At 39.9% G+C, this 14,429-nt stretch overlaps 1 protein-coding gene across 1 annotated transcript in view; it reads right to left on the minus strand.

Moving 5' to 3' along the window:
* The window catches only part of LOC136837808 (uncharacterized), a 110,446-nt gene that overhangs the window by 43,185 nt on the left and 52,832 nt on the right, over positions 1-14,429 (minus strand). The window contains exon 5 of the mRNA XM_067102714.1: positions 12,625-12,666. Coding sequence (XP_066958815.1) covers positions 12,625-12,666 — 42 coding nt within the window. The remainder of the gene's footprint in view (positions 1-12,624; positions 12,667-14,429) is intronic.

Here is a 14,429-nt window from a genome sequence, read left to right on the forward strand (position 1 = left end):
CATGAAGTCGAACCATAGGCTTGTCTGATAGTCTCATGCAGCCAAAAGATCGTAATCTTGGACACTTCTTTCTTGTTCCGGCCAGTGCTAAGGAAAAGTCTTTGGCACCCCAGTCAGAGATGGTGATCCTTTTTCAGGAAGCAGTGTACTTCTCTGACAGGGCATAGGAGCAACTCATCCGTATTGTTATCAACAAAGTCATTAAGACACGGAATTGAGAAGGAATTAAATCAGTCATCATGACAAGAGGGGTTTTTGGGTCTTAGCCACAAATCCCGGTACAAATTTGAAAGCTACAGACGTCTAACCCCTCGTATGCTTGACATTATAGGATAAGCCATGGAGTTCACCAACTCACTTCGAGGAGGTCAGAGCCAGCAGGAAAACCATCTTGAGAGTCAGGTTCCTATCTGACATGACACAGAGGTTTAAAAGGTTTGCGGATTAGGCTGCCCAGCACCAAAGACAGGTCCCAACTAGGTGGTCTAAGCTCTTTTGGAGGACAAGACTGCTCAAAGCCCTTGAGAAGCATTGAGATCTCCCAAAAGGAAAGATCGACATCCTTCAATTGTAAAACTGCACTCAAGGTAGCTCTGTAGCCCTCGATGGAAGACACGGAGTCGTTTCTCTCTGCGGAGAAAAATGAGGAAATCTGCTACTTGCTGAACAGAGGCTTTGATTGGAGAGAAACCCCATTGACGACACCAACCAGAGTAAAAGGCCCACTTGCCTTGGTAAACGGCTGAAGATCTTCTGAGATAGCCAGACATCTCCGATGCTGCTCTGCGAGAAAAGCCTCTCGCTCAGAGGAGATACTGGATAGTCTCTAGCCATAAGGAGATAGGGCTCTACTGAGTGATGGAATCTCTGGAAGTGGGGTTAATACAGACGGTTGTGCCACGGAGGAATCTCTCTTGGAGCTTCTGACAGCTGGGTTAGGAGATCGGGGAACCATTCCATGTGGCCACATGGAAGCAACTTGGGTCATTCTGAGGTTCTGAGAGGTCATTACCCTGTTCAGAACTTGATGGATTAGGCAAAATGGAGGGAAGGCATAGACCTCCAGATTGTCCCAGGGGTGTTGCAGGGCATCCTCAGCCACTGCAAATGGATCTGGAACCACAAAACAGATGACCTCTAGTTTTCTGTTAAAACACTGCTGCCAACAGGTCTATTGAGGGTCTTCCTCACAGATGAAAGAGCCTGTTTGCAATGTCCTGGTGCTAAGACAAGTCTGCCCCTATGACCTGACTCCCAAGTCAGATTGTCCACCACTATGTTCCTCCTGCCAGGGGTATAACTGGCAGATCCACTGAATAATCTACCGCCAATTGATGAAGGAGCACGTCAGGGAGTGTAGTTGGTGTGACACCAGGGGCCCCCCCCCCCCTTCCTTGTTTACATAGGCCACCACCGTGGTGTTGTCTGACACAAGCACCACAGAGTGGCCCATCACCCTCTCCCAACATTGCTGAAGAGCTAGGAAGGCAACCTTGAGCTCCAGAACATTGATGTGAAGCTGCCTCTCTTGTGGAGTCCACACTCCGGATGTTACAAGACCTTCCAAATGTGCAGGAGGCATCTGAAAACAGGAGGATCTCTGGAGGAGGGCAATGAAGAGGAACCTGTACAGCCAAGATCCTGTTGTCCAACCACCAAGACATGTCCTATCTTACTTCCTGTGACAGCGGAACTAGAAAATGAGGATCCCTTACAGGGGACCAAAATTCTTTCAGCTTCCAATGCTGAGACCGAAGATGTAGACGAATGTGAGGGACCAACTTCTCTAGGGAGGTTAACAGACAGCATCACTTGTCACTTACGAGGTGGCTGAGACTGCTCCAAGAGGGAGGACCGAGCTATAGTCTTGAACTTTTTCATTCCCTGCGCTGACAGAAAACCCTCGATGAGACTGTGTCTATGACCATGCCCAGGTGAAGAATTTTCTGACTGGGGACGAGATGCGACTTCTGCAAAATGACCACGATGCCTAGGTTGCAGCAAAACTGAATAAGACTGTCCCTGTCTTTGATTAACTTTTCCCGAGACAACCCAGTCGTCAAGGTATCTGAAAAGGCAAATCCCCTGGGAGTGGGCCCAAAGTTAAACCAGGGTGAATATTCTCATGAAAACTTGAGGGGCTGTTGAGAGACCGAAGCAAAACAAGATTTGTGGCAATGCACAAAATCCTTATTCTTAGTGCTTGAAAGACCTCATTCTTTTATATAGCTGTATATTTACCCATTTGATATGCCACCCAAGAGATCAGATGAAGATAGAGGTAAGAAGCACAAGCATTAATCTTTATCTACGTTAGAAAATGTTTCTATCCTTCCCCTTTAGTTAGAGAATGTTGTGTTCATTTTCCTCAATAGATGGTGGGTTTTGTTCACTTTTTGACGGTGAACGCACCGAGGGATCACTGAAGTTCATTATTTTTATTTCAACGTCGCAGCAGCTTAGGTGAAGGCCGTTCGTCTGAAAGTGATGAGGGGTGGTTGGAGGACCCCACCCCACCTAACAAGCACCCATTCACGGCAGTACCTAGACTGACCGTCCCTGTGCCTCTCACTGCTCTTCCTCTCTCACTGCACTGGGGTTCATTCAGCTCTTCCTTACGCGGGAATTGCTGGAATACCTCGTTGCAGAGACGGTGGATTACGCTCGGTACTGCCATGAGGAACTGCAGACGACTTTGTCGTATCAATGGCGGGGCTGCAACCTCACGGACATGGCGCATTTTTTGGGGCTCCACATTTTTTTTGGAATGATGCCTGCTGCCGACGTCAGGCAATATTGGTGGCGCAATTTTTTTTTTAAGTACGCCCAATGTGCCCGGCATTATGCCGTGATAGTTTCCTGGCATTGGACAGGTATGTCAACGCCTTCAACCGAAAAGCCATAACCCGGAATAACCCAGATCGCCTCATCTTAGTCCGCCCAGCGTTGGAGTACATTCGTGAACGGTGCCAGTTTCTCATGGTTCCTTCCAAGAACCTTTCTTTGGATGAGGGGATGATGCCATACAAAAGGACGTCTAAGCATAAAAGTGTACAACCCCAAGAAGCCAAAGAAATATGGTGTGAAGTTATTTTTTATTACGGAATCCAACACTGGATACGTCGTTGACTTCTCTGTGTATTCCGGGGTCTCCTCCACGCTCCGTGACACTGTCTTCAGTCTAGTGGATCGTTTCTGTAACCAGGGATACCACCTGTTTATGGATAATTATTATAACTCGGTACCCCTGGCCCAGGAACTGTATGAAGCAGGTGTGCACATCAGTGGTACCCTTCGGTTGGTGCGTGGGGCCCCGAATGTCCTCAAGAGGTTCGCTAGCCACCCGCAACATCTGGCAAGAGGAGAGACAGAGTGGCGGCGGAAGGGAGATGTCTTCGTCATCTGTTGGAAGGGGGTCCGGCTCGTGCCCATGATTACGACCAGTCATGAGCCCATCTAAGAAGAGGTCGTTCAGCGAAAGAAGACACGTCAGCAGGGCCGAGTTACGTGTCCAACGGTCTAAAGTCATCGGGCACTACAATAGGCGCATGGGAGGAGTTGATCTCTTTGATCAACTCATCCAGTATTATTCCTTCGCCAGGAGAACCAGGAGGTGGACACAGAAGCTCCTCAAATACTTCCTTCAGTTGGCCCTCCAGAATGCCTACATCCTCTACTGTGGGTACAATTCGGACACCCGGAGGTTGTCCCACATCCAGTTTCTCGAGGTGACCAGGAATGCCCTCATAAGCTTCAATCCTGAGTGGCCTTCCAACACCGCCGCCCCTGCCCCAAGCTCCAGATCTGCCCCAAGAGGATAGGGCAGATGTCGCTAGGAGGGCCAACCTCGGTCGTCCTGCTCCTGCCGACGCCGCCCCTGCTGCTGCCCTCCCAGACATTCCAATGTCCCGTCGGGTAGTGGACCCTGTGTGTCGGCTGCAGGCAGGGGATCACACACTGGAGCCCCTAGAAGGGCATAAGCAGAAACGGTGCTGGGTGTGCCGTATGACTGGCAGAAGAGGAGACATCCCGTTCGTCTGTCGCACCTGCAAGGTAGCACTTTGCAGGATCGGGGAGTGTGACCACAAATACCACACTGCGGTCATATATTGGAATGCGCCTACCCGAGGGACACTGGAGGGTGCAGCGGACCGCCGAAGGGCGGCCCATCTGCAGTAAGGGCACGCGTCTCCCTCCTCCACCTGTACCTCGTCATGTCGAGAGGAAAAAATGCAAGACTCTTCAATGGAGGAGGGAGAAAACAAGAATAGAACAAAGAGTCAGGATTACGAGTGAGTATTCTGCATTGATTTTATATTTAATTTTATATTTATTACAAGTTTTTATATATCTGTATTTATTGGAGTTTTGTATATTATTTCGTTTTATGCAAAAATAAAAGTTTTTCACCTGCATTCCTTTTATTTATGTATTCGTACCAAAACAAAACAAAAAATATATGTGTGTATGTATGAATTATATATATATATATATATATATATATATATATATATATATATATATATATATATATATATATATATATATACAGGTATTCCTCTACTTACGATGGGGTTAGGTTCCAAAAAACCCATCGTTTGTTGAAAAAATCGTAACTCGAATATGGCCTAGCCTACACTAGGGTAATCAGTACCATCTATACATATATGGTAGCCTAGCCTACACTACACAGTATACTTTATACATATATGGCATAGTAATTATTAGTGTTAGCAAATTCTGCAGGTTCAATGCAGACTGACATGATAAGTCAGTATAAAGAGAAATTGAATAACAAACAAGGCCTAGTCTGGACTTTTGTATATCATATACGGTAGCCTAGCCTACATAACACTGTTCTATTTTCACATAACACCATATTATACAAACATCAAAATAACGAATGTGCATCCTTTTCCATGGATCTTTTAAAAAGTTAGGCTTTATTACACTGTATCCAATTGTAAATATTCTTATATTGCTTTTGCATTATAAATTCCGATCATAGCGATCAAATGTTTTGGTTTAGGAGTCGATCACGCGGTCTTTATTTCGGCGCATTTAACTCGGTTCAGTGGGCATTTCTTGCTTCTAGTTAGCGTAAATGAATCTCTAGATACTTTATTTATAAGGGACAGATATATTTTTCGTTATACGAAGTGTTTTTAAGTCGAAATATAACTTAAATATGTCTCGTTGTGAAATTAATTTAGCTTTTTTTTTTTTTTTTGTTAATAGATGACATTGGCGGCATGTTTATTTTGTGTAAAAAAAAAAAAAAAAAAAATCCAATCGCTGTTTTCTCTTGATTTCATCATCATACTACGAGCTTTTCTTATTTATCTTTTATCGGCGTGAAAACAACAGTAATATGTGTTCTTTCATGCCCAGCAGTTTTGATTAAAATACTTACCAATTTTATTTGTGGTCGAGTTTCATCCATGTTGCCAATGCACGAAATTTATAGTCATTAGCAGCTTGAACATTCTTTTCTCAGCTTCAACTACAACTTGCAGCTTAAATTTACTGTAGCAGTATATTTCCTTGCCGATCTTTTCTCCAAAGCGGATAAGGGTAGTGTAAAAATATGTCAGTACTTAACGTCATTTTTAACATAACTACGGTAATTGTTTAACCGTACGATGGTTGAAATACAAGCAAAACAGTTGTTATCCAGTTCGGTTCTTAGCAAAACAACAGTTTCTCATTCGGTTGTTTATGGCTGTACGCATTTTCTTAAGAGTATAAGGTTACTAACAATACTTTTATCATTCTCTTACTTTTTTAACTAGAAGATGGAATAAAGAGATGGAGAAAAAGAAATTGGTCTATTGTAAGTTGGTCTCTCTTGCTGCTGTTGCCTGTGCCCGCTCGAAATTTAAAAATATTTTCTAAATATTGTCGTACCGGTATTGATTGCTAACTCCATCATAAACTCGAATTATCCTAAGACGAATTACCGTCACTCTTGCACTACCTGTATTTACAAACGCACAAAAATTGCAAACGAACACTGACCTATTTTAACTTCTGACACAACGAGAGCAAGTGAGGTCAGCTCATTGAATTAATGTACCTATTCCAGCCTCTCAGGCCAACGTATCGTACACCGTATGCTGCCTGATTGTATGTTGTTGCCTGCGCCAGTCGCCTGCGAAATTTAAAAATACATATTTTCAAAATATTGTCGTATCGATACTAATTGCTAACCCCATCGTAAAGCGAATTATTGTAAGTCGAATTATCATAACTCGAGCACTACCTGTATATATATACATATATATATACAGGTATTCCTCTACTTACGATGGGGTTAGGTTCCAAAAAACCCATCGTTTGTTGAAAAAATCGTAACTCGAATATGGCCTAGCCTACACTAGGTAATCAGTACCATCTATACATATATGGTAGCCTAGCCTACACTACACAGTATACTTTATACATATATGGTATAGTAATTATTAGTGTCAGCTAATTCTGCAGGTTCAATGCAGACTGACATGATAAGTCAGTATAAAGAGAAATTGAATAACAAACAAGGCCTGGCCTGCACTTTTGTATATCATATACAGTAGCCTAGCCTACATTATACTGTATTCTATTTTCACATAACAGCCAGTATTATACAAACATCAAAATAACGAATGTGCATCTTTTCCATGGATCTTTTAAAAAGTTATGCTTTACTACACTGTATCCAATCGTAAATATTCTTATACTGCTTTTGCATTATAAATTCCGATCATAGCGATCAAATGTTTTGGTTTCGGAATCGATCACGCGGTCTTTATTTCGATGCATTTAACTCTGTTCAGAGGGCATTTTTGCTTCTAGTTAGCGTAAATGAATCTCTAGATACTTTATTTATAAAGGGACATATGTATTTTTCGTTATACGAAGTGTTTTTATGTCGAAATATAACTTAAATGTGTCTCATTGTGAAATTATTTTAGCCATTTTTTCGTTAGTAGATGGCGTTGGCGGCTGGCCCTTTGTTTTGTGTAAACAAAAAAATCAAGATTCCGTTCGCTATTTTCTCTTGATTTCATCATCATACCACGAGCTTTTCATATGTATCTTTTATTGGCGTGAAAACAGCAGTAATATGTGTTCTTTCATGTCCAGTAGTTTTGATTAAAATACTTTCCAATTTTATTTGCATGTGTCGAGTTTCATCTATGTTGCCAATGTACGATAATTTATAGTCATTAGCAGCTTGAACATTCTTTTCTCAGCGTCAGCTACAACTTGCAGCTTAATTTTACTGCAGCAGTATATTTCCTTGCCGATCTTTTCTCCAAAGCGGATAAGGGTAGTGTAAAAACATATCAGTACTTAACATTTTTAACATAACTACGATAATTGTTTAACCGTACGATGGTTGAAATACATGCAAAATAGTTGTTATCCGATTCGGTTATCAGCAAAACAACAGAGTCTCGTTTGGTTGTTTATGGCTGTACGCATCTTCGCAAGAGTATAAGGTTACTAACAATGCTTTTATTATTCTCTTACTTTTTTAACTAGAAGATGGAATAAAGAGATGGAGAAAAAGAAGTTGGTCTTTCTTGCTGTCTGATTCTACGGCAATTGTAGTGTGCGCTGTTGCTTGTGGAGCTCGAAATTTAAAAATATTTTCTAAATATTGTCGTGCGGTATTAATTGCTAACTCCATAGTAAACTGGAATTATCGTAAGACGAATTATCGTCACTCGTGCACTACCTGTATTTACAAACGCACAAAAATTGCAAACGAACACTGACCTATTTTAACTTCCGACACAACGAGGGCGAGGTCAGCTCATTGAATTAATGTACCTATTCCAGCCTCTCGGGCCAACGTATCGTACACCGTACGCTGCCTGATTGTACGTTGTTGCGTGCGCCAGTCGCCCGCGAAATTTAAAAATACGTATTTTCAAAATATTGTCGTATCGATATTAATTGCTAATCCCATCGTAAAATCGAATTATCGTAACTCGAGCACTACCTGTATATTATTTTTGGTAAGCAAAAAATCTTACATTCTAGTGATATTCAATCATTTACCTTCATTTTGCAACAAACGGGAAGTCTCTAGCACAATATTTCGATTTATGGCGAGTCCCTTTGTCGTAATATTTGCACCATTTTCTATTAGCCGTTACATAACGTTTTATACATGAAAATGTGTGCAATTTCATGTAGAATGCAACAAAAAAATAACTCATGGTTGTAGCTTTTATCAGTTTTGAAATATTTTCATATAAATCACAATCAGTGCAGAAATTTCAACCTTCGGTCAACTTTGACTCGACCAAAATGGTCGAAAAATGCAATTGTAAGCTAAAACTCTTACATTCTAGTAATATCCAATCATTTACCTTCACTTTGCAACAAACGAGAAGTCTCTAGCACAATATTTCGATTTATGGTAAATTTTTGAAAAACACTCCTTTTTACTTACGTCTCGCATTACAATTCATGCATCATTTTGTGATAATATTTTCTGTGTTGCTTTGATCGTTTTACAATTTGTTATATACCAAAATCATTGCAATTTAGTGTACAATACAACAATTGGTATACAATTATATGAAAAAATTTTTTTTTTTTTGCGCTCATATTCCAATATTTATATATGATAATTTTTTATTTTATTTCTGATGGTTGCATACTAAACTTCAGGCAATGACAAAAAAAAAGGAGCCAAAAATGAACTCAATCTTAAAAACTAAGCATGTTGTGATTTTTAAAAAAAAAAAAAAAAAAAAAAAAAAGTAAGTAAGTAAGTAAGTAAGTCTTCGCTTTGGCGCTAACTCTCAAACCCCACGGACATACGGAAGACACTTTTGTAAATAGAGGCTCAGCGTTTAAGGGTTAAGTATATCTTAGTTTAACCAGACCTCTGAGCTGATTAATAGCTCTCCTAGGGCTGGCCTGAAGGATTAGATTTATTTTACGTGGCCAAGAACCAATTGGTTACCTAGCAAAGGGACCTACAGCTTATAGTGGAATCCGAACCACATTATGACGAGAAATGAATTTCTATCACCAGAAATAAATTCCTCTAATTCTTCCTTGGCCAGTTGGAGAGTCGAACGCTGGGCCAACAACAGCGCACTAGCCAGGAGCTCTACCCACCCCTCCAATGAAGAACTTGCCATCTTTGTTGCTACAAAAATATATCAAAAGGTCATCACCAACAAGGGTATATGTTACACCTGGGGGAATTACTTTGGATACCCCATTGATTGTTAAGGCAAACACGGTTATGCTTAGAATACTTCCTTGGGGCACTTCTTGGTTGAATGCATCTGACATTGTTGCTCCAACCTCAACCTGAAATAACTTCTCAAGATCCAAGAAAAATGTGACGTGATGCTGTTTGCTAGCAAAAGCTTCACGTACTGAAGAATCCAATTGAACCAATACATTAGTTGTGGAGTGCATACTTAGAAAACCACACTTTGCAGAAAAAAGATATTTACACATCAAATGTGTGTTGCGTGTTCACCACTTTTTTCCATGATATTACGCAGACATGTCGAACCTTTACCCTACCCCACAGGGGATAGCACAACACAATTAGAATGGCTCTAGTATAAGCCAAACCTGCTTGTTGGGACTGAAAGTATTACAAGAATGTAATCATACCCACCATAATTATATCATGGGCAAACTGGACAGCATGCCGTGAGTCCTACCACCCCACAAACCAGACCACCCCTGGAATCCATGGCCCAGCTCTGCATAATAGTTCCACTCTTGAGCTATCATTATGACATCTTTCAGGTTCAAACAATATAAAGTTCCAACTACTGTATTAGCTTCATACACCATACCAGTCCTAGCTATGATACCTTTCCATATTTATCAGGCCCAATGAATTTTACCTAAAGAGGAAGATTCTACCAAAATTAACCCACATTAACATGTAATGATATACAGGACTCTAGGACTTGAACCTGGGAATAAATTCCAGGGGTTTAAGAGGCCCCACATCACACCTAGGTGGTCCCAAGTAGAGGGGATAACAGAACTAAAACAGCAACAATCACCAAGTATATTCATGGACAAACATATGTGAGATGTACCATGACGGGGAGATTTCTCCTTGAAATCTCATAGGGGACTATTCTCCTATGAGATGTGCGAGTGTTGCCATAAGAATTGCCATAAAGTCGTTTATGGCCTATTCAAGTGATCTGAATGTTTTCCTGCAAAATTTGTTCAAATATCATGGTGGATTTGAACTGAATATAGAATTTAGGCCAAGGTCAAGCACAGGGACCTCTGAGGTCATTCAGCTGAAACAGAAATTGGCAGTTAAAGGTCTGAAAGGTGCAACTAGAGGAAAACCTTGCAGTTGCATTATGAATCAATTGTTAGGAGGGTGGAAAGTAAGATAGAAGTAAGTGACTATGAAAGGAGGTACAGCAAAAAAAAAGAACTAAAGGGGTTGCAGCTAGGGGTCAAAGGCATGCTGCAAAGAATGGTTGGAGAAAAAGGAATATCATATGACAAGCAACAAAAGTTTTCACATGCAATTATTAAACATTATAAAATATGTCCTGTCCCTAGGGGATTAAAGAACATACATTTTGAGTAACACTTTTCTTAATTGACATTCAAAATCTTTTTTTTCAAAATCTTTAAAAAATAAAGAAGTGATAAGTATGGGGACTTAACTAGAGCAAAACCTCACTTTAATGGACCCGGAACCAGTGGAGATTGGATTTCACGGACAAAATACAGCCAAGGGTGGTGGCTGCTGCTGTTTACATTTACTCACGCACTAACCTTAGCATTGGCGCGAAATTAGAACGTACTGTATATTTCTGTGCATAAGACAACCTTTACATTAGACGAGGTGAAAAATTATGGTTAAATTTTCATGAATTTACCTCAAATGTGTACTGAAAAATTACAAAACCATTTGTATATAGGTTAGGTTTTGCAACAACAGGTATCTTATGAAATATTCGTTATGTAAAGACGATGTTATTATTACAAATGCTGTTTTACTCACTGGATCCCTAGAAATTCAAAATAAACGACAAAGATTCTAAATCTTGTTTTTCTCTCACACATTGCCTAAAGGGAAACCATTTTATTTGTCTCATCACCAATCAAAAAAAAAAAAAAAAGCTAACAATACAATACTGTACGATAATTATACATAATTATCGTCTGTACGACTAAACTGTTCTAAACAGTTATTTACCACCAAAATGATAATGAATTTTTAATGAAAAATTATTATATTACAGTGGACCCAAGCGTATGCATGGTTTCACCCATTCATGGATTTGTCTGTGGAATATATATATACAATTATTCTCAGAAAATTCTCCTATTCACAGTATTTTTCATATAAAAATATATTCACAAATTACTGTATTTTCACAAATTTTTGTAACTAAATGCACTTTTTGTGATGAAACTTAAAATATTCAGGTATAAGCATTCTTAGAGGGTTCTTTAATGTTTTGAACTATCAAAATAGGCACTTATAAGCATTTTATGGGGGTGTCAGTATTCGCAGATTTTGGCTATTTGCGGGGGGTAGCGGTACGCATCCCCCTTGAATACCAGGTGTCGACTGTACAACCGTAATTGCACTACCAATAAAATTTCTGAAAGGTTACCGAAAGATAAAGGTTGCTGTGAGCGCAACCATACCTCAATGTTTACATTTCGTCAGCTTGCCTCACATAGAGAAAAATTGATTTCATCGATATGGAATTATTCCTTCAATAAGCTATTCATTATGAAGGTATGCCAACAATACATAAGGTAAAAATGGTTTTATTACATTTGTGTTTGATCGCCAATCACCAACAACAAAACGATAATGTAAGATAATTATCGTTTGTGTGACCAAACTGTTCTAAACAATTTGCCACAAAACTGATAATGAATTTTTAAGAAAAAATCAATATTATGTTATCCTAAATGCTATTACTACCATAACTACATTAGCATTAAAATTTCTGAAAGGTTACCAAAAGATAAAGGTTGCTATGAGTGAGACCATAACTCTGTTTAAATTTTGTCAGTTGACCTCGCATAGAGAAAAGTTGTTTTCATTGATGTGGAATTATTCCTCGAATAGGCTATTTATTATGAAGATATGCCAATAATATATAAGGTAAAAATGGGTTTATTACCTTCAATTTAAGTTTATTTCATAATGCGAATCCTTTCATGTATGTCGGTGGTTATCACACCTAGGCTGAGGCTAGCCTAACAATAAACATCACTTAGGACACAGAAAACACAATGCTTCACTTTAATGGACTATTGGCTTTAACGGACGACCTTCCCATTAGTCCGTCAAAGCGAGACTTCACAGTATATCTATATACAACCACGAATAGCAGGACTTTCATCAATTTGGCAACCTGAACAAAATGCACAAAACTGTGAACACACACTGGCATCTGGCAAACAGCAAAGATAAGCCTATGAACAAAAAGTATCAATTTAGTAATATGTAATATTTGTGCCCCAAATGATCATTTGAATTATTTTCACTGACTGAACCATGTATAACTATTCTTAGTGTGCACATAGTTATACAGGTCCAGAGGCAAACTCACAGACAATGCTAAGAAAGTAGAAAAATAAATTGTGTATTACCATGCCAAACACTTCTGCGTGAGCTTTCGCTGCTTGCATGATCTGGAAAAGGAAAATAATTAAATAGCACAAAACAAATCTAAGAAAAATGAGTTTTTAATTAAGTTGTATTTTTCCAAACATACAAACCTGAGGTCTTTACATATGGATAACTTTCGGCAAAGCTGGAAAGACTGGGCGTTAAACTTTTGCAAGGCAGCCATGGTAACAGTTACCTATGGTAGAGGCAGAAGTATCGCCCACCCAACCAATATGCATTCATTCTCTTCAGTTTACCTTTTAGCCCCGGTAAAAGAATGAGGGGTGGTAAGAGGTGGGCCTTTTCTGTAAAGACCTCAGGTTTGTAAGTTAGGAAAAAATACAAGTTATTTAAAAACCTGTCATTTGTTCCTACACGAATACAAACCCTCTAGTCTTTACATATGGAGACTTTCCACTGAAGGGAGGTTTCCAAGTAATTATCTGGACTGACATATAGTTAGGCACACCTGGTATTCTCTTCCTGGTCATGAAAGAGCAAAGGAAAGATACCAAACCTCCGATCTGTTGAACATGTGTGATGTTCAACTGCCAGACTTCTGGGCACTTCGAATCAAAGGAAAGTATGAAAACCCTTGATTCGAAAGGTACAGATGAACCCACAATGTCAAAGACTATGTAGCTAAAAACAACCAACTGGCTTGCCCATAGTCAGTCCTTCTCTCTCCTTGCTAGTGAAAAGGTAGGAAATGCATCTATTAATCCAAACAAAACTGGATTATAGATTGGATTCTCAAGTCATGCAGATCACCTGCATGCACGAAAGTCCAGCTCGTGACAGCTTGTTCACTCTTCCTCTCTCCATTGGAAGAGGATGGAAAACACACACCTCCCTGGAGCCACACACCTTAGGCAAGATACAACCTGTCCTTGACAGCTGGGTAAACTACATGACTTATTGAGTATCCACCAAAGATCCAAGGACCCAAGTGCTATAACCCAAGGTAAAAGGATAAGAATGTGAATTGCTAGGATACCAGATCGATGGGTTCTTCCTGAATGCCATATACTGTTAGATGACTGTGGCCACTAGAGATGTCTCAAACGTACTGATGACGACCAGGAAATGGAACGGTACATTTGGAAGGTCGTTCCCCAAGGCAGAGAAATGATGCCTTTGCCTACAATCAACACTCCAAGGTAAGAAGACATGAACATGAATTTCGCAAATACAGTACATTCTATCCCAGTACTCGAACTACATGTCCTTTCTAAATGTGACAGACATATGGATGACTTAGCCTTCTAGAGATCTTACCTGAAATGTACTGATGTCCAGTAGGAAATGTTACGGTACGCTCAGACGATCAGTTCTTAAACTACAGAAAGGATCCCTTTGCCACCGTTTCTCAGGCAGCTTAAAGCTAACAAACTAGTCATTAGCTTGGATTGAAAGCTAGAGAAACGATCCCTTTGCCGTTTTTCGGGGCAGCTCGAAGCTAACAAACTAGTCATTAGCTTTGGATTGAAAAACTAGATTATGGGGGTAACACAGAAGTCATATTGTTTGGTGCCACAGGACCATCGAAGGAGAACAATCAACCTAACCGATCACCTTCAAATATGCAGAATAAGCAGATCAGAAGAGCCAACAATAGGAAATCGAGAGAAGAAAGTGTATGATCAATCTTCTTCAAGGTTGAGCAGGTTGAGCAAGAACCAAGTCAAGATCAACCATCCTATCCCATAAGGAGGTCCGAGTACGCTTACATAGAAATAATGCTCCGATTTTTATGGAATTTTTATGTTATACATATATATAAGGT

The sequence above is a fragment of the Macrobrachium rosenbergii genome, unplaced genomic scaffold (genome assembly GCF_040412425.1).
Source record: "Macrobrachium rosenbergii isolate ZJJX-2024 unplaced genomic scaffold, ASM4041242v1 13864, whole genome shotgun sequence".
In the NCBI taxonomy this organism is placed as follows: domain Eukaryota; kingdom Metazoa; phylum Arthropoda; class Malacostraca; order Decapoda; family Palaemonidae; genus Macrobrachium; species Macrobrachium rosenbergii.